The sequence below is a fragment of the Colius striatus genome, chromosome Z (genome assembly GCF_028858725.1).
Source record: "Colius striatus isolate bColStr4 chromosome Z, bColStr4.1.hap1, whole genome shotgun sequence".
Classification (NCBI taxonomy): Eukaryota; Metazoa; Chordata; class Aves; order Coliiformes; family Coliidae; genus Colius; species Colius striatus.
Window position 1 is genome coordinate 47037334 of NC_084790.1, and position 26164 is coordinate 47063497.

General features: G+C 36.1%; 1 protein-coding gene across 2 annotated transcripts in view; it reads left to right on the forward strand.

Moving 5' to 3' along the window:
• ERBIN (erbb2 interacting protein) overlaps positions 1–25881 on the forward strand; it is a 111779-nt gene extending 85898 nt beyond the window's left edge. Inside the window, exons 18-28 of one of the 2 annotated variants that reach the window (XM_062019577.1) lie at positions 166–336; positions 1113–1295; positions 3465–3579; positions 5213–5396; positions 6098–7619; positions 14999–15142; positions 15983–16114; positions 17604–17813; positions 19643–19735; positions 20343–20417; positions 22577–25881. In XM_062019577.1, the coding sequence (XP_061875561.1) occupies positions 166–336; positions 1113–1295; positions 3465–3579; positions 5213–5396; positions 6098–7619; positions 14999–15142; positions 15983–16114; positions 17604–17813; positions 19643–19735; positions 20343–20417; positions 22577–22684 (2937 nt within the window). In that variant the 3' untranslated portion in view covers positions 22685–25881. The remainder of the gene's footprint in view (positions 1–165; positions 337–1112; positions 1296–3464; positions 3580–5212; positions 5397–6097; positions 7620–14998; positions 15143–15982; positions 16115–17603; positions 17814–19642; positions 19736–20342; positions 20418–22576) is intronic. The other variant, XM_062019578.1, reaches the window with a different exon arrangement.
• The last annotated feature ends 283 nt before the right edge of the window (positions 25882–26164 follow it).

Consider the following 26164-nt stretch of genomic DNA (forward strand, 5'->3'; position numbering starts at 1 on the left):
TGGCTATTATAAACTTAAGTCTACATCAATGCAATTAGATTTGAATGGCAAAGTAGAAATCTCAGCTTGTTCAGTGTTTTGTCCTAATTTGTCTGTTTTAAAGCTGATGCTTTAGTTATGACAAATGACTAAATGTAGAAAATTGCTGTTTTTTTTTTAATACAGGAAGGAAACCTGAAGAGATACCCAACTCCATACCCTGATGAACTGAAGAATATGGTCAAAACAGTCCAGACAATTGTACATAGGCTAAAGGATGAAGAATCTACTGAAGATATTGCCAAGGAATCAAAACGAGAAGGCCAGCCAGTTTCTGTAAAAGATGTGGGGGTAAAGGTTAGAGATAATATTCTCTTTTGACTTTGCAAGAACTTCCAAAGACTTAGAGTGTCTTTGAGTCCTTTTAATTCTGTACTCTCTCCCCACTAATGCCTTAGCAAGAAATATTGTCAGATTCAAGAACAGAACTTACCTCTTCACCATCCAAAGAAATCTGTAATAAATGTCTAGTTTGCAATATCAATTTTCTCCTAACATTAAAAAAAAGGAAAGTGACTTGATTCTCAGGCAAATACAAACTATGGAGTTGTTTAAGGAGGTGGCTTTGGATTCTGGAGGATGGCATCTTTGTCATCCTCTTATCCTACTTTTCTAGACTTCACAATGAAGTTCAGGACAGTATCTTCTCACTGCTGCTTTCATGACAGGAGGTTTTATGTAAGTTGAGAAGACAGCTGTAACATTGAAACAAGAGTCAGGAGTCTATAACAAGTTGATAGGTGATAGGACTACAGTTTTGTGCTGACGTGTCTTGTAGATATTCTTGGCCCCTTTTTTTTTCTTTTTTTTTTTTTTTTTCTGACCTGGAAGTTTAAGGGTACGTATTGACCTCAATAAGGAGACGGGCCAAATTGATTGACAAAGGAGGGGAACTGTACCTTGGAAAATTTCTCTGCATTACATGCCAGCTACATTTCATACTTGATAATTTCAAAGCTCATATTTTCTATTCCATAGTTTCTGAAAGTAAATAGTGTTAACTGTCAGTATCATATGCTACAGTAAACCTTTCAGAAAGGGTTTTTTTTCTGTTCATGTTCTTAATCCTGTAGACTTCAGAAATTGCTTCAGTGAAGAACAAAGCAGATGAGAGAAAACAATATTCAGCAGGAATCTCTGTACAGAAGCCTACTGAACCAGAAGCTGAGCACAGCACCACAACTTCACAGATGGCTGCACTTGTTAAAACCTTGCAGAACACAAAAACAATTATTAACCATGAAGACACGCTTGAGGTATGGCACTACAATGAACATCATAGCAGTCAAAGAATTGTGCTGGTGTTGCATTGAATTTGTTACCCTGGGAAATGAAAGTTTATGTTGACAATAGCAAAAAATTGCTATCTGTAAGTGCTGTAAATAGAGATGGTTTGCAGTGCAATATTTTTCTTACTTCAGAATATATTAAATATTAATAAAAATAATTAAAAGTTCATAATGAAAGATAAAGCAAACTTGCTTAAAAGTTGATCTATCAAACTGTGAAATGACTCAAATAGGATTTTCCTTGTCTTGCTTGCTTGTGCATTCTTCACTAAATAATCGATTTTGTCACTGAGTTGACAAAATATCTCATTAGTAATAGCAATTAAAAATTTTAAGTCTAAGTGACTACGCACATTCATTTCAAATGAGAAGTTAAAAGTTAGTGTTAAAAAAAAAAGTGTTCCTCTGTGTTTGTTAGTGAGCTGTCACGAATGTGACTTGGTTTGGATTTACCTCTTACAAAGAGTCAGAGAGTTTTGAACTTCCAGACTCTTTGTACATCTCTCTCTGACAAACTCTATGTAATCTTCTATTTAGAATGTTTCAGACTTATGACAAGTTTTAGGAACTTGTCACTTAATGAGTTGCCAGTCACAACCTATTCAATGCTTTTTCGTAGTTTCATAAACTATTTTTGCCTGTGCTGTGTTAGCAGTGGAGTGTGCGTATATCAAACTTCTGCCAAGAGACTTTGTGATAAGTAGTTGTGACTGTTGCCACTAGTGTGTTTCCTGCTTTTACATATTTTCTGAAAATACTGGTTTTGATATTTACCTTATTTTACAAAGTAATGTTTTTAAACTCATACTATTTACCTGATCATAGTCACAGCAATTCTTTGTGACTGGCTATATGTGTGTAATGTAACTTGATGAGGCATCAATGTGTATTGAATCAGGGACAGTGAATTCCTTAGTCCCATGTGATAACCTACTGATAGCTGTTAAAGTTGAATCCAGATACCTAAACTTTCCATGCATGTACATTTTTTTTCAACATTCATTACATTTGTTATGTTACATCCAAGAGAAAGGGCAATGTGGTAGAGGCAGTGAGGAGTTTGTTCTCTAACAGGTGGATTTTTATTTCTAATGAAGACTATCGTAGCTTGTTGCTACATCTGCCCTCCCTGCAGTCCGAAATACTGTCCCCAGATAGTTAGTATCATGGGAGAGGTGGTGATCCAGTATGTTCCATGCATTAAATGTTCTGAAACTTGTAAGAAAAAAATGTACTTTGATAGACTATTTTTGCAGTCTGCAGCATGGTTTCATAGTGTTTGTAATAGGAAGCATGTGTGCTGGAAAGAAATTTCCACTTTTGGGAAGCAAGAGGTTTTTTTCCTTCAAGATATTACTGCAAACAATTTCTTTTGAAGATGCTAGGAATTATAGGACTGTCAGTAACATACAAAATTAGTCTCAAGGCTGCTCTTGCAGCATATTTGCCAGTTTTTCTCTTTCATAAATGCACTGAGCTCCATCTTATGGTTAGGAACTAGTGATTTCTAGCTTAAATTTATTCATCTTTATTCCTCTACATTTGGTTTTGGAGTACATACCTTCCTTAGGGGATTTGCCCATAGTGTAAATGTAAAGTTATAAACCCAAGCTACACTTGCTCTTTCTTGCTAAACCAGGCGAGCCAAGCTCATTCAGTCTTTTCTTGCAACGTAGCTCTCTGTTCCTAACATTGTCCTCATTACACTACTCTGCAGCTGTTTCAGCTTTAGCTCTTTTCTGCAAAACCAATACCCAGCTAGTCAGACTAGGGTGTTTGCTGGTTCAGTGATAACTTTCTGGCTAGAACGCAACTGGAGGTTCTCTCCAGTGGCGAAAGAGAAGCTGTATCTGCTTGCTCCAAGTATGTTTTTGCAGCTGAAATTAATGGTTTGAGTGTTAACTGACAATGCAAGTCTGCATGTGCTACTGCTTAAAGATAATTCAGTGGCAAATACTACTAAATTCAGTTGGCTTGCACTACAACTGCATGGTGCAGTTGTTCTGTTTTGTCTATGTTGCACTGCTTAATTTTTTCCCCTTTAGTGTTCAGTGGGTGGCAGTTAATAAGTAAATATACTTAATCTTTAAGTGGTTATTTAAAATGCACAGCATAAAACTATTTTTCCTTTATCAGGAGTCAGAAGAACTCTCCTCTGATGAAGAGATGAAAATGGCAGAAATGAGACCACCTCTGATAGAAACCTCCATAAACCAGCCAAAAGTGGTAGCTCTTGGCAATAACAAAAAAGGTTAGATGCTGTAAAAAGCAACAGAAGTGTTATGTGATTCTGATAATTTCTTGACTCAAAAGTGGCTAGTTTTTCCTATTAAATTAGGTAGAGGTAGATTTAATTTTTGTTTTGATCAGTTCTCCAGTTATATAGAATATAACTTGACACTTGAGTGTGTGGTGGAGAAAGCTTCATTGATTCTTGTCAAGCAGTGGGGAAAAGGAGACGTGTGTGTTTTGAGGGACTATTGGTGTGAACATACTCTTGACATGCTGAAGAAAAGCATTCCAGAAAGCGGTGTTTACATTGGAAATACTCCATGTTTCCACTCTCCCCCAGATTTAATGGTTTATTGCTGCTGTAGGGAGTGATGCCATCTAAATTTATCAGAGAAGCTGTGTTCGCTTCCTAAGGTTTAAGAATAATCTACACTTGTGGACACTTTCTCCAGAGTTACTTTACTCCTTTTTTTCTTTCCTCTAACAGAAAGGACTTGTGACCTAAGTTTTATAGTCTCAGAAAGATAATTTCAGTCTAGGTCACCATTTCCTTAACACTAAGGAATGACTTAGGATTCAGAGAAAACATAATTTTAAAGTTGGTGATTAAATTGTATTTGCTTAATATGATCTCCTAGTCCAGCATTTTCCAGGACAAAAGACTTTCTGGTCATTAGATGTAGAAGGGTGAGGTTTAGTGGGGATGAAGGAAAATCATACAGAGGTAGCAGGAAGAGTCTGCTGAGGGTCACTTGCAAAAAACATCAGTATTTGTCAATGCTGTCTTTGGGTTTTTATGCTTGCCTAAAGTACTAGGTCAAAACGTCTTTCATGTCTCTGGAGACAGGCATTAGATTCCCAGGTTTTATTCTTTGGCACCTGTAAGTGTCTTGAAGCAAAAATTTAAATGTGTTTGTACACTTACACCAAAATCATGGCTGAAGTACCACAGAAAAATTGGTTTTATATGGATGTAGTATGGAAATATTAATGCATTATGCAAGAATCAATCTGCGCAGGTGTAAATTACTCTGAAAATGTTGCCTTAATTGATTTCCAAAGCATGGGAATGCATTAGATTCTTAACTGTGCAGAACAACTTTTATCTTCTTTGTTATTTTTACATTTATGAAATTTCACAGAGCTTACCTAGTTATCTAGGCCCTGCCTGAGTGCTTGGTATAATAAATACCTACTTGTCAATGATACACCATATTCAAAATCAGGAACTGTGTACAGTTCAAATTCTTGCATGTGAAGCAGTGTACTTCATTTCCATAGCTCTAATATACTCATATAATTCAAAACTTTGAAATCATTGCAAAAACAGAAATAGGATTTCCTAGGTATTTTTAGGAAATGTTTCATAAAGTATTACAAGCTTATGCCAAAGAAAGTTGGAATAAAACAAGTTAAATTTCATTAATAGGTGAGGATTATTTACATTGAGATAAATATTTTTTAAATGGTAACTATTAAAAACAGTGTTTTGTAGGTTTAAATTAAGTTTGCAAAGGTGTTAACCTACATTTTAGTTTCCAGAAGTAAGAATTACTGAAGGAGACAGTTTCTAGGTATCATAATGTCCACGTGCTAGAAGGCTATTAAACAGAATGTATGTATCTGTCTAAATTGTCATATTTTTATTTCAGATGATTCAAAAGATGCCGATTCCTTATCAGATGAAGCTACTCACAATAGCAATCAAAATAACAGCAACTGTTCCTCACCTTCTCGAATGTCAGATTCTGTTTCCTTAAATACCGATAGTAGCCAGGATATTTCTCTCTGTTCTCCAGACAAAGCAGCACATGCTTCTGTTTTGTCCAAGATCAGGTTTGTTAAGATAATAAGCATTTATAATATAAAAATGTTACTTAATCTTTCATAATTTGAGTCCATTTCTTTATCTTGAAATAATTTAAATTTTAATAGTTTCAAATTAATAAAGGAATAGTTCTCTTAAAGAGACAAATTTGGAGGATCATTAGGGTATACATGACATGGTTTCCATCTGTTTTAATAGTAGAGTGCAATAATTTCATCCTTAAAATTTCTTACCTCTGCAAAATACTTCAGTGTACCCTTTTAATCTATGTTTTTATTTGTATGGTTTTGAAGATCACTTGGGTTACTAATGTTACTGTAACAGGCTTTTAGAAGCTTTTAAAGATCGGACTTAAATGTTGCTACTTATCTTGAAGTTTTAGTTAGAAGGTGCCAGTTTAAAACAAGCAAGTATTTGATTTAAAAAAATTAGTTAGTGTCTCTTTGTATTTTTTGGCCTTTTAAGCTGTCTTTAATACTTCCCATTTAATTTGAAATAAAATGACACAGTCATTGCTGATATGAGCCCTCTAATGTATTTCTGGAATGGTACGATAGCAAGTCATAAATCCAATTGCACATTGGTCTTGTTCTGTGTGCACAGTATGACTATGTGGCATGTTAATTGCTTTTCTAAAACAGTTCTGAGGTGAATGTGTTGTTTCCTTTTGAGATTTCTTTTAAGAGCCATATTTTTGTTTTTTCCCCAGGCGAGAAGACAGAAATTTGAATAATCTTCTGCAAAATGGAGGTGAATTGAGCATTGCAGTAGAAGAGAAAGTGAATATGCAAGAGAAGGTTACAAACTTGTCTGAATATGAATTAAACATACAAGAAAAATTAAGCCTGATAGGAAAAGGTGTTGATCTAAGCACTTCTATGGAGGAGTCTCACAAATTAGACCAAATAAACATGAATGTCAATAAACTGGTTAGTGAAGAGGCAGTGCCAGTTCCTGCAGAAAGGTCACAAATACAGGAAATAGTTTCAGTAAAGGGCTTTTTGAATGACAACACGAAAGAAGAAAGTGAGCACTTGGAAAATGGAAATAAATATCCTATAAATAAAGTAAATGGACATCCTGAGGAAGCAGGACAGTCTCCCAGTAAAGACAGACTAACAAAAAGCACAACAGCTGATGATGATTCTGCTGAGCTGTCTCTTTCAAAGAGCACAGAAGATTTGTCACCACAGAGAAGTGGTCCTGTCATGAAATCGCACAGCATCACGAGCATGGACACTGGTGGTCTCAAAATATGCAGTGTTGTCAATGAGAATGGATCTCAACAGGCAAACTCGGTGGTAAAATCAGCTTCTGATAGTGCAGATGGAAAAAACATAGTCCGAAGCAAATCCACTACTATTCTGTATGATCAGCCTTTGCAGGTTTTTCCTGGATCGTCGTCATCATCTGATTTAGTATCTTCTACAAAAACCATGTTCAGGTTTGACTCAAATCACAATCCTGAAGGTGCTAATATAGTGAGGGGATCAATGCCAAGTAGTGCACAGATGTTCTGTACACCCCAGTATAATATTCAGTACAGCAGCAATGCCACAGGCAAAGACACCTTGTGGCCCCAGAAAGAAAACATCCAAGTAGAACAAGGCAGCTTACCTCCTTCACGTCCACCTAGGTCTGACAGCACAGAAGCACCCAGCTATTTAAAGAACTCTGCCAATATGAATTTCTCCAATCATAACAACGTTAGAGCCAGTGCTGTGTATAGCACTCATCAGCGGATGGCTGGGAGACACATAGATATGTGGGCTATTCCACCAAATGAAAGACTGCTCCCAGGAGCAACCAGACACACTCTTCAAAGGCAGAGCAGTGTATCTTCTACAGCTTCTGTAAATGTTGGGGATATCGGACCTTCAAGGCGGACGCAGGTTCCTGAAGGGGACTATTTAACGTACAGAGATTTGCATTCGATGGGAAGAGCTCCACCAATAATGTCTGGGCAACAGAGACCTCTTTCTGCCAGGACATACAGCATTGATGGCCCAAATGTACCTCGACCACAAAGCGCTCGGCCATCAGTGAATGAAATACCTGAAAGAACTATGTCAGTTAGTGACTTCAATTATTCACGGACTAGCCCTTCAAAGAGATCAAACCCAAGGGTTAACTCTGAGCACTCCTTATTAGACCACCCAGGAAAAAATAAAGTCCCTCATGACTGGAGAGAACAGGTGCTGCGACATATTGAGGCCAAAAAGCTAGAAAAGGTAAAAATTATAGTTGAAAAGCTTTTCTACCCTTTTTGTTACCTGGATATGGAATAAGTTAAATACTCTGTATTTTGAACTGCTTTTAGTTTCTAGTGATGCTGCCTTAAAAAAGAATAAACATGTTTGTGGTGAGAAACAGTCAAACGGTAAACTGTAAATGAGGTTTTCCAGCAAAGCAAAATAAGTCCCTACTGTTTTTACGTCGTACTTGCCAGCTCAATCCAGTGACTTTAGAATACCTTAAGTAATGTCACATTTACCTACTGGGCTTGTGGCATTGTATTCATATTATGCTAAAATATTCCCTTACAGTTCTTGGTCTTTCTGTTCTACCTTTTCCTCCTTATCTCTTTCCTCTATTTGGAAGTATAGGTCTACAGCTTCAATTGCTACAGAATTCAAAACCCATAATTAGTATGTGTTTGCCTCCAAGACAGTTGTCTTTTGAAGTTGTGTATTTGACAGATTGTTGAGTGGATATTTATTGTCATGAGATAAGAACACTTAATCTTGTTCATTTCAGGAAATCACAGGAGTTTTATTCAACTAGAGATGATGAACAGGATTCTTTATGTATTGTAAATACTGTCAAGGATTTGAGTTGATACATAGAGCTGAACCATTATATCTCTTCAAAGATTCTGTGTAGAGACTGGAGAAATGTAGTCTATGCTGTGCAGCTAAACCAGTTTAAAGTATCTTCTCTAAATAATAGGTAGAATGTTGTTATCCTGATCGTGTTTCCTGGGAGAGGAAATGGTTGTGCCAGTTAGATGGACTTCATTTCTTCTTTTGAAAGAACATAGTTTGCTTTGTGATTATTATGCTCAATACTTCAATATCCGTGATAGTGAAATAAATTTAAGTGGAGATGGGTGGAAAAATACTTTTAACTCTAAATTTTCTTCCAAGTATTTGGAGGGATGGGTTTACTTTTGTTTAAATTGCATAACATCTGGTGATAGGAAGGAATCAGATTGGTTTGTTTTCTTATAGAAGCCTGCACAACAGCTGCACCTGTTCTTCTGATGCAGTTTGAGTTGCATACACAAGATAAAATATTTTAGGGCTTTCTCAGTACTGTCCCACAAGGCCATAAAAAACTTGACCATGTTCCAGCCTTATTAAAAGGTGCCTTCTCTGATTGTCCATTCACCTGGATGCACATATCAAATCTTACATGAAATTACAGAGGCAAAAATCTCAGCAATTGCTGAATGCGAAGTGAAGCAAAACTTCAGTGCACTGCTAACACCATTTGTTTGTAGCTTGTTCTACTTTCGACTAACTGGAACAATGTTGAGTATACCAGTGACATCTGTTCCACCTTTACTGACATTAAATTGTTTGCCTCACTGGATTCACTTTATATTCAGACATATTTTCTATCATGCTTTGACATAAACCTTATTTTTTATTTCTGACTGGAATGAATGTTGAATAGCTGCTATTGACATCTTAGCTATGCATCTAATTTAGTTTTAGATGTGCATATTTCTCTTGTTCTGGCCTTGAACTGTTTTAAAATCACTTTTACTTGACAACCTGAGACTTATTTATGGGTTTTAAATTTAATGTATATAGAGTCGTTTAGTTTATATTCTCTAAGATACAACTGGCTTAAAAAGAAAAATCTGAACTGTGAAAGATGTAGATATGATCCTGTGTGGCAGCTGGCAAGTATGATAGTGTAAATTCTAGGAATTTACTGGATATCTTTTTGTTCTTTTAAAATAATGTTTTCAGTATTTCTGTTTGTAATTAAAAATTGGCTGGGCAGGGATGGGGGGTTTAATCTATAAACCATACTTCTGAAGTGTTTTGAAGTCTGGAAAAAAATAGTAATTACAGAATTCATTTAAAGAACAAGTTCAATTACAGAGCTCATTTAAGGAACCTTTTGTGGATTTAAAATAGTGTTTCTTTTTTTAAAGAATAAGACACAACACTGACAAAAACAGATATACAAAATTAAACCTTATATGAGTGTTTAATTTGTATCTTCTTGCCCATGGTTATACACAACAGTAAAAGTTAATAGTTCTACCTTTGCTGTAACTCTTCTAGTCTTTTATTGAATTTAATCATGTTTATTATTTTAGTCCTGTGCTTATTAGGAAAGAGGGTGTAGTGGGTTTTGGGGAGGTGGATTCTGTTGTATTTTTTTTAATCTTGCAAAGCTCTTTAAGTACTTATTTATTTTCTTTAATAACTGGATGGGAGAGAGAGAGGTTAAAGAAACACTTAAAGAAACAATGACTGCTTATTGGACAAATCAGAGAAGCTGGTTCTTGTGTTATTCATTAGCCCTTTTCGCCTGATATAGGTAAGAAAAAGCAACTTTCAAGAGTTGAATTTGAATGAGGAGAGATACAAAATAGCTTTAAGTCCAGCAAAAAATGATTAACAATGGATTCTAGTCAAGTAACCAGCATTTGTAATCCCTTTGACAAGCTGTAAGGAGGCATACACTGATGAACTAAAATTATCCATCTGGTTGAAAGACGGTGAAAACAGTCCATGAGACGATTTGAAAGCAGAAATTTTGCATATATTCAGGAGAAACCTGATGCAAAGTGTATTTTATTGTGAGATGGAGGAATTAGCTTATTTGAATGACAAGCTGCTCTCTAGTGGTTATATTTGAAAGCTGTAGGAAAGTATGCAGTCAGTTCTGCCCACCTCAACCTGATCCATTTAGTGCACAGGCGAGTTTTTAGGAACCGTAATATTTTCCAGCATATTCTAATAATAATTTTTCCAGCATATTGCAATAATATTTTTTCCAGTATATTGATGAGTGACTTGTCAATTTTACAATGTGTTATGTTGCAGTAGTCTTTTATAGTAGTCTTGTTGAAAGTTTTCATTCAGAAATTTAAACTAAAGTACTGCTTGTGTAAGAACAGTAGTGCCCCACTTTTTAATGTGTGGTAGAGGAATTTATCATCCATAAATTGCAGTAATAAATATCTGCAACCATTATCTGCAGCTATTTTTCTATGTGCTGATTAGGCAGAAACAGTTACTGGGCCTGACTGTCCTTACCTTACACATGTATATTTCCTTTTTCGTGTTGTGGATCTCTTGGGAGTTCATCAGGTGCATGTTTGCTTTCACTCTAATCTGAAACGAAGTCCTCTACTTTTATCTACTTTATCTACTATTTATCTGGAATGGCAGAGCTTTCAGAGAAGTAATAAAGTTTTTCCCTACTTCCAAATTCAGAAATCAGAATAGATGATTTCATTCACAAAATTAACCAGTGTTCAGTTCCCGATTAACAGAAAAAAGCCCATGATTGCAGTTTTAATTAAAGCACTGAGGGCTTTTATTTCATTTTTCATGCTTACATACCTAACATGCAAAAAATATTGTAGTTGATAGTTATCTCCAATGCTCTTCAAGTTAAGCTTGCTTCAATGTGTCAAAGAAAGTTCAGTGAGTCTGCACACAGGTTAAATCTGATGTTTGTAAGATCCTGGCCTGAAGGATAATTTGAAGTTGATAAATTAGGGGAATTCTGTCCATTCAGTAGTTGTTAGTTTTAAATTTTTATTTTAGGTTGGGTTTTTTTTCTCCTCTTTGAATGTACCACTGAATATCATAAAATGATATTTTATGGAGTTCAAAAGTTAATACATCATACTTGAAGAGGAGGAAAATTCTTGCACATTTGAAACACTAACAAAAAAAGTTTTGACCCTGCAAACATTTTATGAAAGCAGAATTTAAATTAAATACAATTTTCCATACATAACTCTTGAAGAGAAATGTCAGTTACTGAAGATAGATAAATTTTTAGGGTTAGAGACCTAAACTCATGCCTTTTTTTTTCCTGTCATGACTGAAAAATAGTTTCATAATGTTTAAGTTATTTTTTGGCATAATCTGGTATCTTCCTAGAATTCCGTCAGATTTCAAACAAAGTGGAGTTTTTTATTTTTTTGCTTATGTGTTTTTATTCCAAAAGGCTCAATGCATTAATTTTAGGTATTCCAAGTGTTCCAGAACACCTTAAGTAAAACTTTTTTCTAGGTAATCTTAGATAATGAAGGTGGGAATGAAAAGTGAAGGGATTTATAGGCATTTAATATAGTCTCAAAAGACAACTTACGCCCACCTTTAGCTGGTAATTGATTCTAAGTACTGTTAAATAAATAAATGTAGAAGGCTAATGTTTAGGCTTAGCAGCGAAGTTACCAGTTAATGCTATTCCAAGAGAAGTAGAATGTGCAGAGTCATGTTCCCTGGAGATACTTAAGTTTTATTAGTTATTGATCTTTTCCAAAATTTCGTGGATTGTTGTGACAGCCTTGGCCTGAATGAGTCAGACTCAGTCTCAATATTGAAATAACAGTATGCAATAGAAATTCTCCTAGTTAAATGCCATTATTTGTTGTCTTGCACCTAAATAAATGCATTAAGGCACTTCCATTCTCAAAAGATACCCTTTAGAAATCTGAAATTAATTCTCCTGTAAGCCGCAAAATGGAGTATGTGCTCTGACTCTTTGCATTCAAAAAAAATGCAAGTAAACCCCAACGCTATGCTTCTAGCTGCCTGTGTCTAAACTGATACCATTAAAGGCTGATTTTGACTACAAATCCTCATTTATATGCTGAATATGTTTTACTTTGTGTTTAGTAATTTTTTTCTTGATGTATTGTAGCTTTTGATAGGCGTTCTTCATGATTCAGTAACTGATTTCTAGTCAGCTTTCACAAAAATTTAGTATATTGGTTAGAGTATATCAGTTTAAGTAAAATGAGATTTCTCATGCATCAGTTAGTTGAATTGCCATTTAGCAGGCCGTCATGCCCAAAGACACTGTAGCAAATCAGGTTAAGAGCTGGTACTTTAAGTTAACAGTCATATTTAATCTGAAGTTTAGACCATACATCTATTCTGTATTTAGTTTTTAATAAACTGGAATAAAAATCAGGGGAGTTAATTGCATCTGAATATTCAGATTTCCAAAAAGTAACTTCTCTGGTGCAGCAGTCTTCAGGAATCTCTCTGGGAAAGGAACATCCTTCATTGTGTTCTCATTGAGATGCAAAATCAAGAATGTTCACACTCAAAAAAGCCTCAGTTTTCTGTTCCTAGATAAAAATACGTAGGGGAAAAGTACTTCATATATTTGTCACTGGGAATCTCTTCTTGTATTAAACTAAAACTTTCTCACAACTTCATAGAATTTTAAATAATATTTGTTCTGTACAACTTGTATGTGTGGATTCCTTCTAATTTAGTGTTGAGATGCTGTGGCCAATGTAGAGAAGGGGCAAAATTATGTTTGTGGTACTTCTCATGTCTTCTCAGTTGCACAGTTTTGGTGGGGTTTTTCTGTACTTCAGATAGTCCCTACCAAGAAAGGAGGTTTTAGAAACCCTTGAATAAAACTACTCTTAGACTATGTAATCACCTAGAAGCTCCCTAATGCTAAGAGTAAACTTTAATCTTAACTCCTGATGGACAAGTTCATGCCTCTACAGATTTTAGGAAAGTTCTGTCTCCTATTGGAGATCTATTTTAGGTTGTAAATACAAACCTGGATTTAGATAGTCATTATTGTGACAGATTGTGACCATCTCTCTGGATCCTTCTAGAAGAGTGAATCTAGTGGATCTAGGGATCTTTATAGTAAGATATTCTGCTAGAGACACTTTCATAAGATAACTTTCTAGTTTCGCCATGCATTCATTCTGTATTTATCTGTCTTTTTGGCACTTACAGAAGATGGAGATGTATAGGAGCCTCTGATGGGAGCTTCCTGTAAGGAGACTTCAGGGAGCTGCTTGTATGAGTATTTTGAGAAGAGTTGTAAGACATTTTTTCATACTAAGGAGCTAAGAAAAACTGGCTTTAGCAGTTTCATCTGCATGTTTGGCATGAAACTTAGAGGAACAGTAAGCTCAGATTGAAGGTTTAGTAAAGAGAGACTTGAATGTCCAGTGCAGTTTTCCCCTCCCAAGGGGTGGAAAGTCTCTGAAGACATGTCTGAAAGCTTCAAAAATGCATTGCCTGGCGACCAGTGTAGCTGTAGAAGAGGAGCATGAAAAAAGCCTACTTATATGCCATAGAGTGAGAGGTTGTGCAAGAGTATTGGCCAAGAAAAGCCAAGTGCTGTCAGTAAATAGCGTTTTCCAAGGGAGTTTCCAATGACTATGTTACCAGAGCATCTGGGGAATATGAATATGCAATGGTATATGACTTTGTGATTATTAAACTAGTTTTAGTTTCACAAGATAAAGCTAGTGTGAAAGAGGAAGTGCCTGAGGACTAGTGACTTAGTTTCAAAACCAGATTAGTATCTGTAGTTAACAGCCACACATCAAAACATATTTATTCACGTAAGAGTTGTTGCATTATCTTAGTGAAATGAAATATATTTTGACCTTCTTTTTTCTCTTTTTTACTTGGCAAACATAGAAACTCTGTAAATAATTAAAAACTTGGAAATTGCTGGATTTTGGTGCTTTGTGGTTTATCTTTTACTACGATGCTATTTTTTCATGTGTCTTTGACACTTTTTCTGGATAGATTTGTCAAGTGGCACACAGAGGATTTCCCTTTTCTTCTTTTGTGCAAACCTTTTATTTTGTTTTGTTCTTACAAAAGCCCATGGTGGCAAGATGATGTCTACTGCTTTCTTTCTGTTACTGTTGTCAATATTGCAGAGGTCAGATTTGCAAAGTAATGAAGCTGAACACCAAACCTCTATCACTTCAATCCTTGAGCTCGTGCTGCCTGTTTGATTGCCTGTTTGAGCAACCAGTGGCACAGGGGTAGACTCAAAAGTTTTATTTGAGGCTCTTTTTCTGTAACCTTGTTCACATCCTTCAGTGAAGTATTACTGGAATGTACTCCAGTGGTTGGCAGCATTGAAATAGCAAGAAAACCCAAAGAGTCAAATCTCTTGTCTGTGTGTAAAATCTTTTTGTGCTGTACCAGTAATGGGGGGAAAGGGCAAGGTAACAAAATAACAGCTGGTAATTACATGGTTTTCCACTGGTGTTTCTCTCAACTGCCTTATCTTCCTACAACATATTTGATATGTTTCAAATTTAATGAAAAGTTGCAAGTTTTGATAAGCTATGCGCCATTGGTTTTTCCAGACACAAGAAAATTCGAATGACTTTATTTACACGTAACTCTGCATGTTAACTGCTGATTGCATGCTGATTTACGGTGAATAAAGGTAAATAAGGGTCAGTGATTTGTGTTTTATATATCACAAGTAGTACTGTTCTTGCATGGGTTTTATCTTGCATGACAATAGAATATGTTTGTATTAGTCTATGTATAACATGTCTTGTGGTTTATGCATGCTGCACTAATCTCTGTGTTAAATCTGTCCCCTCTCTATCCAGAGCATGCTGTCTAGGTCCTTTAATTCCAATTATGCTGCAGTTAGCAGCTTTCACTATGGCAGCTCTAGGGATCTGCATGGCAGCCAGGGTAGTGTTGCCTTGAGTTTTGCAGACGGAAGAGGTTCTGGTGTGCACATTGTTCGAGTGAGTACCCACTGGAGGCTATTGCAATATATAGAGGGGGAAACGGTTTTAAACTGTGATACCTATCTTTAAATTGATAGAGTTACCCTTTGCATATGGGCAGTGCTTTTAATAAAAAGAATATTATTTATGTGCTGGAATTTTTTAATAGGACAAATCAAACACTTTGCCCTTACTTCATACGCCTTGCAGTTATTGCAAGGCTTTTGAATCTAATGCTATCAAACTGAGTTTTCTTATTGGCTTTTGTAGATGATTGAACATATGTAAAACTGTCTGATTTTGTGGTACATACATGAAGACGAGATTGCCAATCTGAATTTAACCTAGGTTCATAAAGGTTTGAACAAAATCTTACTATGCTGCTTCTCCCTGCCCAAATCTGATGGTATAAACTGTACTGTAAGATACTGTAGGCATTAAAGAAATTTAATGATCAAGTTTGTGAAAAAAAAAAAAAAAAGGTGAGGAAGTGACTCTCTGAGTATCCTGAGTGATGGTGAGGTATCCATAGTGAGCAGGATGAAGTCAACAAAAGACTTCTTTTACCCATATGAATCCTTGAACAGGCAGTCCTTGGCATTTGTTAACTTCTTACCACTTTATTTGTGATCAAAGACACCTCTGCAGTTGCTAGTTTTTGGAAATACCCATCAATATTTTTTGGATGTGGTGTCTTGGCTAGTAAGATTTTCTATATAAACAGTGTACAAAGTTAATAAAAAAAAAAAAAACAAAGAACAATAAAACCCTTATGTTTTGTTCTGGTCATCTTATGAGATTTTTTTTTTTTTGCATTATATGAAGAACGTAATCTTTACTGTTCCATTGTGTTTAAAGCATCCACAGCCTTCTACTCCAGGAGACCAATGCCCAGATGAAGTATTCATTTCAGGACAGCAGAATTATTCAACTGCCACACTTAGTCTCAAAGATGTTCCTCCAGACAGCATGAAGAAAATAGCTGTGCAGGTAATTATCCACATGATACCATGAGTGGGATGTATTTATTATTATTTGTAAGGATTTCTTTAGTGGTTGTTCGTAACAAAAACAGATGTTGGGTAAGAGTTGAAATGGAGGTTTCTTTAAAATGTAAACCCGAAGTACTGAAAGTGGTGTAGATGAGATGACATCCTCTTTTTAAAATACAAAATAGGTAACTATATGAAGGGAGATAGTTTTCATCTTTTCATGAGCAAGTGGCTTGGAAAAAAAAAATTCGGCAAAAGACATAATGGCAAGTGTGAGTTGGAATATGGCAAACAATTCCAGGAAAGCAGTCTGATTAAACCTTGAAAGAGCAAAATTGAAATCCATTATGATGAAGTTGAAATGATAAATTAGAATTGGTAGTAGATGTTCTGTATCTATCTAACTCTAAGGACCGTCTCTAAAGGAAGGAGTTATTTCGATGAAAATAAATGGATGCTTGTAAACTATTAGGATGCAGCAATTGATTTTCTTTTTATAACTTCAGTGATTTCAGTTGGATTTCTGCAGAATTGGTATATTGAGAATTTCCATAGCTGTTGATAAATGTTACCGAAACTCTACGTCTGTCAGGTTTCTTGTTGTACTTTAGGCTTTCAGAAAAGGCTTTAGAAACTCATGTAAACTTAGTACGTCTATCTGAAAATAAGCTAAAAATGTATATATACACACATTACAGTCCCTCAGAGTCACTTTGACATAAAAAAGGCATCCTAACAGAACAGATTCCAGTATGTGTCCATTCACACAGCATGGTTAAAGGTTGAAATCTGTACAATTCCGTTAATCTTAGTAAGAGGGAAGTAATATGCTTGTGTGCTATAACTAATGAGATAATTGTGTCAGGCAGAAAAAAAATCTGAATCTTAGGCCTATAGCATTTTTGTATGTCTTGACAATTATGTACCTTACTGCTGTTGTTGGTCCTCATGATATCTATCAAGTCAGTGACAGACATGTTAACAAAATGGTAGCATTTGTTGGAATTGTTGTTACATTTGTGAAATTAAAATCTTGAGCTTGTGTGTGAGTTTGCTTAGTTTTTCTGGGATCACTAAAGGATGCTCAGAGCATATGATAGCTATTTGCTAGCTGTGTGGGATTTTTGTGTGTAATCTATTGGGAATTGTTAAAAAAATCTCAAATTTTATGCAGTAAAAGTGCAAACTGTAATGATATCAACCACGTATCTATACTGCTATTTGCACTGCTAGAAAAGAGTGGTTGGGGAAACTCAGTAGAAGACTGTCTAATCTGTTGTAAATTAGCACTCAAAGGAAAGTTTCTGTTTTTCAGATTTGTTCTCAGTAGTTCAGAGCTGATGACTATAAAGAAATTTGAGTATAATTATACATGATCCAAAAGAGTAGTTTAGTAAAAATACGGGAAATATTGAAATAATAAAGAAGGAATTAAAGATCTGCTGCTCACAAAATGTGTGACATTGAGTATTCATTTTTTTATTCAGATACCTTTGACAAATGGACAAATGTGCCAGCCTCAAAGACCTCAGGCAAACTACAGCCAAGTCCATCATGTCCTTCCTCAGTCATCAGTAGCAAGGCATCCATCTAGAGAGCAATTAATTGATTATCTGATGCTGAAAGTTGCTCACCAACCTCCCTATACTCAGTCCCAGTGTCCTCCCAGACAGAGCCACGAGCTGGCAAAGCAAGAGGTAAGAAAAAAAATCTAACTTGAGGATATGACATGTATCAGTGATGGGAAATTGTTAGGTTTTTTTTAATAACACTTCTCTGTAGATGGGGACAGAAATCACACAGGAATCTCGAGCAGAAGACAGAGTTATCTCAGTGCAGTCCTATTACTGAAATCATGCGTACACAGAATCACAGAATGTTAGGGTTGGAAGGGACCTTTAGAGATCATCGAGTACTCCCCCTTTGCCAAAGCAGGTCCACCAAGATCAGGTCAGACAGGGCCACGTCCAGGCGGCTTTTGAAAACCTCCAGAGGAGACTCCACATCCTCCCTGGGCAGCCTGTGCCAGGGCTCTGTCACCAGAACAGTGATGTAGTTTTTCCTTATGTTTAAATGCAACTTTTTATGTTCCAGCTTCATCCCATTACCCCTTGTCCTGTCACTGGATGCAACAGAAAAGTGATGCCTCAACCTCCTGACACCCACCATTTAGATATTTTTAAATGTTAATGAGAATCCTGCTCAGTCTCCTCTTCTCCAGACTAAACAGCCCCAGTTCCCACAGCATTTCCTTGTATGAAAGATGTTCAGGTACCCCGATCATCTTGGTGGCCCAGCGCTGGACTCTCTCCAGAAGTTCTCTGTCCCTCTTTAGCTGAGGAGCCCAGAACTGGACACAGGACTCCAGATGAGGCTTCACCAGGGTAGAGTAGAGGGGGAGAAGAACCTCCCTTGACTTGCTGGCCACACTCTTCTTGATGCATCCCAGGATGCCATTGGCCTTCTTGGCCATGAGGGCACATTGCTGGCTCATGTTCAGTTTATTATCAATCAGGACTCCCAGGTCTCTCCTCTGCAGAGCTGCTCTCCAGCAGGTCAATCCCCAGCCTGTCCTGATGCATTGGTTGTTCCTTCCCAGATGCAAGACTCTGCACTTGTCCTTGTTGAACCTCATGAGGTTGAGCTCTTTTTACTTTTTATGTGAATATTTTAGGATTGAAATGTAGATTTTTAACAAAATGGACCAGGAACTTAAACTTGCTTCATCAATCACCAACTCGTTATTTATCTAGTAACTGAAAACAGACAAAGTAGCAATTGCATCTATTCATCACTATCCACAATGGTTCAAAAACTTGCAAATGTACAAGTGTGCACCCATAAACAAAATCCAGGATAAGAAAGTGTCAGCATCTGATACATGCCTGATAATTACCAGTTTTATTTAAGATAGCCAGATGTGAGTAAGAAATTCTTACACAATGTAACAGTTCTCATTGTGGTAGCTTTCATTCTGCCTTTGGACACAGATGTTTCCTCTGTATTTACAGTTTCAGATTTTTGAAAAAAAACAAACAAAAACCACTGAGAACTACATTTTCATTCTATGATAGAATAAGAGTTCAGTTTTTTAAAAAAATCCAGCTTCAGGTTGCAAAGAAATAGGAGGACAGGTTTCTTTCACGGGGACATGTACATTTGCTGGGGGCATTAAATTCATTTGCATAGTATTAAAATATCTCTGAATTTAAAGCCCACATGAACAGTGATTATAATACTAGTAATACTGGAGTGAAACTTATGTACAATGATACGTGATGCTAATGCATTGGAGTTTTGTTCTGAATTAGTGTTGGATATTAATATACATATTTTATATACAGTAATTAATATATTTATTAATCTACATATTACATACAGTACTCTCTTGAACTGTGATAAATGCTTTGAGTGGGTTTTTTTCTTTTAAAAGCTTTTGTTGATCAAAGTTCCTTAGTAATAATCTTGTTACAGTAGCTTTGCAGATTTTCAGCCAGTTCAACTGACTTTGGTTGTAATTACTTAGATTCGAGTGAGAATTGACAAGGATCCAGAACTTGGATTTAGTATATCAGGAGGAGTTGGTGGTAGAGGGAATCCATTCAGACCAGAGGATGATGTGAGTATTTTATGTTAGTGTGTCTTAATAATAATTCTGATGAATAATGTTTCTAGTGTTTAGCAAAGGAAGAAAAAAAGATATATATATTCCCCAAACCATCGGACTTTAGGACTGGAGAGGAGAAAATTGGAAACAAATTATATGGAAAGTCAAGGTGGAAGGTGACCACAGCGCTCACATATCAGCATCAGCACAGAGGATTATTCTAGATGAGCAGTTCTTGCACAGTTTCTAGTATCAGATGACAGATTTGAGATACTGAATTACGGAGCTTACTGTTAGGAAGCCTATTAAAAGACAGCATGGTTTAGCTTACAGCCTTATTTCTGATAGTTGATAATTCATCTTGACGTGTATATCTGACAAGTCAAACAAAGGCAGATCAGAATTTGCCCTTCAGTACTCCTTTGAAGGCAGTTCTCCTGGATTTCACATTGGAAAAGGCAGGCAGAAACAAAAGCCAGTAGACCTGTAGAATCATATTGCATTCTCTTCTATTTAGAATGGAAAATTTTAAAAATGTTTTAAGTTACATCTGTTTCATGCCACCCTACTATTCATGAAATAAATTGTTTAAAGTGTTTTTCCACCTCTGTTTTTCAAGGGTATATTTGTAACCAGAGTGCAACCAGAAGGACCAGCATCTAAGTTGTTACAACCTGGGGATAAAATAATTCAGGTACTGTGGTCATCTAATTAACTAGCCAATGTAATAAATCAATTCCTATTCAGTTTGTGCCTGAATAATTGTCTAAAGATCAACTGCCCCTCACAGTCCTTCTCCGCAGCTCCACCTTGCTGTTACCGTCCTCTCCATCCTGCATTTCCTGCTGGTCTGTGCTGCCCCAGCTGATGGGCTGGACCTGCTGCAGAAGCTGCCTCTTGACTGGCTGATGTCTGGCTGGTCACAGCCTCCTCGCTGCCTTATCTGCGACATGCCAGCCAAGCAGGTTGCTTCAGGAGCCATGGCTTCTGGGCTGCAGCTGTGCAGTTCTTTTCTGTAGGAAATTGGTACCTTTCTTTATCAGATTTGTTTTAACCCATCTAATGAGCTCATAAGCTATTTGGGAAGGGATCAGGGAAACTGGCAAGAAGATTATATAAGCCTTAATTTCTTAGGACATTAGAACAGTGCTGTAGTCACCCTTAAAGTTGCAGATTTTTTTTAAAATTATGAATTATTCACCACATGACTAGTTTGAGAATGCTAATAGAGACATCTCTGCTGCACTTCAGTTTTCTAAAAAAACCCAATAACCCGCTAATACTGAAACTACAACATCCTGTGGACAGTTTTCTAAAACAAAGCCAAAGTGAAAACACAACCTAATCCTTTAAATGAAGGACAAAACCAAAAAGCACGCTCAAAAACTGAAATGCTATCAAGTTGTTCCAAGTAAAGATGGCTTGGTTTTCACCATGTTAAATAATTCTGTGCTTGTTATTCATCGGGGTGAGAAAGGTCAAGGTCCTCTTACTGATCCAGACAACTTTAAGGGATGGGAGTAACACTCCCAACTCACCGTAGAGGAACAAGGTGCATGATCAACTTTTGAAAATACTGGTGGCAAAATTGTTAGATATTTATAGAGTGAAAGAAAACCATTGAAGAACTTTTGTTCTGATGATTTGTTCTTTACGGAATTTCATTTGTCTGCATGACATTTGTAATGAAGTTTCCTTTAGTCATGTAGACCCTGCTTGGGTTTTGCTTTTTATTTAATGAGGAATGCATAATTCTAAAAAGAGATGAAGGAGAAGTTGTATTTGCATACTTAGACAATTACAGGCTTTTGGATCTCTCATAACTAAGAATACATTTTTTGTGTGTAACAGCACATTCTTTATACATGCAATAATCCCAGTGATGATGTAATGATAGAACCACTCTCTCGTTGCTGCTTAGATAACTTGTGCAGTTTTTGACTGAATATTATCTTGCCAAATGACTTTGCCCAGTTTTGCAACGTTCCTTGTAGAACAGGCATTAGGCATGCAAATTATAATGCATGTCTAATACACGTGCCTGATAAAAATATTCTACATGACCAGTGACTAGATGATTGCATGTAAGACTTAAAGTAGTGTTGCATATTGGGTTAGGCCTAGGACATTCTGTACAGGTGATAATTTGGAAGGATTATTACCACTTTTGCTCTCTGAACAGTCTGTTTGTAAATCTTTCTCTGCAGCGCTAGACAGGTCCAAAAAACATTGCTGTTTCAACACAAGATTCATCTAGTAGAAACAGTAAGTGTTGGGCGATAAGGTACTGCAGCTCCAAAGCGGCACAGCTGAGTCACAGAGCACACAAACCTGTTCTCTCTGCCACCACATAAGGGACAATAGCTCAGGGGGAAAGGTGGGATCTGCTCATCTGGAAGCAATAACAGTTTAAACTGGACAAATCAATCATTCTGCAAGTTTTTAACACCACCTCCCCAGCCCACTCCCCAGACTGAACATGAGTAATGCAATTTCTAATATTCTGATATTTAAACTGGCATGTATTAACTTTACTGCATTTCCTTTTTGTGTGTATGTGGCTGTATTAAGGCTGATGAATTAAATGTCTGATGTTAACAGTTTAAAGTTCTATTCTCTCTTTTGATTATTAGCAATATCTTTGGGGTAAAATTCTTCCAAGGCTAAGACAGTTGTTTATTTTCTTGTAGGATAAAGGTACATGTCCAGCTCTCAGGAGCAAAGTACTCTGCAAATCTGCAGTGTTTTATTGTCTGCATTTGGAGAGAATTTGGTTATTTTAAACCTTAGAGCTTGAATTAGCTAACAGGAAATACAAGACATTTCATTTCAATTTTAAATATTTCTTTTTAGGCTAACGGATACAGCTTCATCAACATTGATCATGGACAAGCGGTATCTTTGCTAAAGACTTTTCAGAATGCAGTGGAGCTCGTCATCGTGCGAGAAGTTTCCTCATAAGTAACTGTGGATTGGGTGGAAAAGCCAGCAGGATTTCATTGGAGGACTGAATATTTTGCCTATTTTTATATGTGAAAGGAACTTGAAAAGAATTATGATCAAAATTTGTATAGGAAATACTAACCTTGTGGTTAAGGGGGGAAAAAACCACTGTATAGAACATACAGGAAACCATTTTGGAAAAGCGTATGGTGAATAAACTTGTTTTTAAGCATTATAGCAATCTAAGGATCGCTCCTCCAAGAACAAACCTGTGTTGTTTTTTTGTACAGATGGTAGGTTTATTTTTGGATACTTCATACACATTACTAAACTTCGTGCAAGGCTTTGCGAAGCCTCGGTTGTAGCCAGCGGACAGATGGCAGGGCTCTCTGTCCTGTAGCTGCTTATTGCCTTTATTTTTTTCAACAGATATTAATGTGTTAATGCTGAAACCACTTCTTTTGATGTGGATTGGGGATATGAAATGTTGGTTTTGCTATGTGCACATTGTATAGATGAATGGGTAGATGGAAGGTGGTGCTGGTTGGACGGAATAATAAAGGTCAGGTGAAACAACTGTCTGCTGCCGAAATCTGGAATTGGGGATGAATTTTTAAAAAGTGTTTTGCTCTGGAGTGTACATCTACCAATATAAAATGCAATAAAAGCTTATGGTGTTTTTTAGGAAGACTGTAATTACAAATTTGTGATACTCTACGGGATTTGTTCTTAATATAGTAATTGAATATTCATCTGCCACATGTGATTCATGTTTAGTTGGGTTTTCTTACATACACCATTTTTTCAACTCTACTGTGGAAATGTGCCCAGAGGTTTTTCTCTGCTGTGGAAGTCTCCATTTTTATGCAAATGGTGATACTTTTTGGCTTTATAAAAAGTACTCCATGTTAACATGACAGATTTTAAAAATGAAACTGAAATGGACAGTTTTTAAGGTTATTGCCTGTTAAAAAACACAAACAAAACAAAAAACCCCAAAAAAAACCAAACAAAAAAACCCAAACAAAAAACCATACACAAAGTAAATAATGCAGGAAGGGTTATGAAAGACATCTCAATTTTGTTTGGCCTTTGCATTGCCTTGTTTATCAAAAAGGAAACCATTTGCATGGAGCTAGGTAACCAAAGCAAGTCTGTGAAACTTTGAACAGTGATGGAGAATTGCTGCAGTGAGATGGAGAGCAAAGAGAGGGTGTACTTACAACCCACCAGTTTGTGATGATGTTTCTTAAAGGGCTGTTCCTACAGGTAACATTAAATGTGAACTAGACACTTCAGAGTCATTAAAGGGTTTCTAACTATATTAATGTAACAGTGATTTACCACAGGCTGCCTTTGTTCCTTATTACTGTATAAAGCATTCAATTATGCTTCTATTCATTTTGTTTACCAGAAACATTCTTTTTCTCTTTCTCCTTTGTAATTGAATAGATACTGCATAAACTGCAGTGGTAATTAATACACGGTTATTACGGACCAGGGAAAAGTGCCATAGAAGACCAGTAACTGTTTTTAATCAGGGCTAATGATTAGCCTGTCATTGGAGCTATATTCAGTTATCGCTGTTCATTTTTAATTACTTATAAGTTGGTAGTTTGAGACAGCTATAAGTTTGTGGTGTTTTGTGTTTGTTTTGTTTTTGGTTTTTAACCCATGTGTACAAAAATAAATGCTTTTAATAAAGCTAGCAAAAACACCAGCCTCCTTTAGTTTTGGGACAATGAGCTGGAGCAGAGAGGAATTACACATAGCTAGCAGTAATAAACAGGCAGTACTTTTTAAGTAAGTGAACTCCAATATTATTGCACTTCTTTCAAAGATGTTAACTATTGCTTATTGTACTGTGTATAGTTCTAATAATTTGTAATTGAAACCCTTTAACAACTCTTTGTATATTTTAATTTTTTAGTTGATTCTCAGTAATATTTACATAGAAAATGATTTTTTGATATATTAGCAGAAATGTGCTGTATTTTGATAAAATTCACTTATTTTCTGTGTGCTGTTAATCTTCAAAGAAAAGAATGAAAAACATAGCTATATAATGGCAGGCTTTGGTGTTCCCCTTCTAAGACATGTTTTGTTGTTGTTTAGTTTCTATTTTTTTAATTGAAAATGGAAAATGCTCACTTCACATGTTCATCACTTTTAATCATGTTGTTTTGATCACATACTGCCTTTTAAAGGGAATACATGCAGACAAGTCCTAAATTACCTTCATAACCTGTACCTTTGAGAAGGGAAAAGTCCAAAAAGCAGAACTGATTCTTTACTGATCTCGGACTGACTCTGTATAGATTTTGCAGTACATTTAAATATTATATCACTGATGAATTATACTGTATTGTATTTTGCTTTAATGATAACAGAGGTTTTAAATGTTGTGTCACTTAATTTTCAGATTTCTGTATCACAAGAAAATTCTACCAAAAACTGTTGGGTTGTGGTATGGTAGAACTGTAGAACTAGACATTTATAGCAAGAAGTTTAGTACTTCTTGTGGAAATACTTGGCCAAAGCTTGTCTTCAGTAAATTAGCAAATTAACCATCTAATAAAACATGGATTATGCTGATTTTACTCAGTAGTTGTTGTTTTCAGTGGGGATTAAAATGTGTGTGTTCCTTCATTGTCTGTGTGTAAAAGTAAACATGTATCAAATTAGATGATTTTACAGAGAGTGGGAGAATGAGGTCTCCTGAACTAGTCCAACTAGCATTCAGTAGGAGGAGACATTTTTGGCACTTTTCGTTTTGAATGCATCTTAAACTACATTTTTAATAAAATCCATCAGTGGTCTGAGTTACTCAGCATGGTAATGAGTTGATGCAAACCCCGTTAATTCGTTCTATTCTTAATAGTTCAATAAAGAATCAGTTCAACTGATGTAATGAAAAGATGAAGTCTCCCACATATTTATTATGTAAATATTTTTTTATTTCTCTTTTGGACAGGAGTTAAAAAGAAATGTGTATATACTTGAAAGCATTCTATGAACACAAACATAGCAATAAGCAACACACAGACTCAAACCTTTATGATTATTTTGGTTTTTGTTTAGAAATATTCCCTTGTCAACAGCTATGAAATGTTTTTATTGATCAGCATTTATTCAACATTCCAAATTTTTGTATATAATTAGACTGTTTCTGAGGTAACACATGGAGAATAGATAATAAACTAATGCTCCTTAAAGCTGTGTGTAATTGACTTATTTAAGTTCTAGGAAATTGTCCACAGCACCATTTTATTCTTCTGTAGTTTCTATAGACCTTAGTTCCTCTATCAGTATATGTTTTAGTCAAGTCTGACTTGTGTTTCTGGCTCTGCACCCCAGTGCCCAGAGGGGTCTGCTGTAGATGATTTCATTGCAAGTCTGTGTGGGTTACTCACAAGAAAGGAACACTTTTGTGAATAAGCCACTCTTGCAATAAGATCAGCTAGGGCAGCCAGTGGCTTCTGTCCCAAAAAGGTGAGC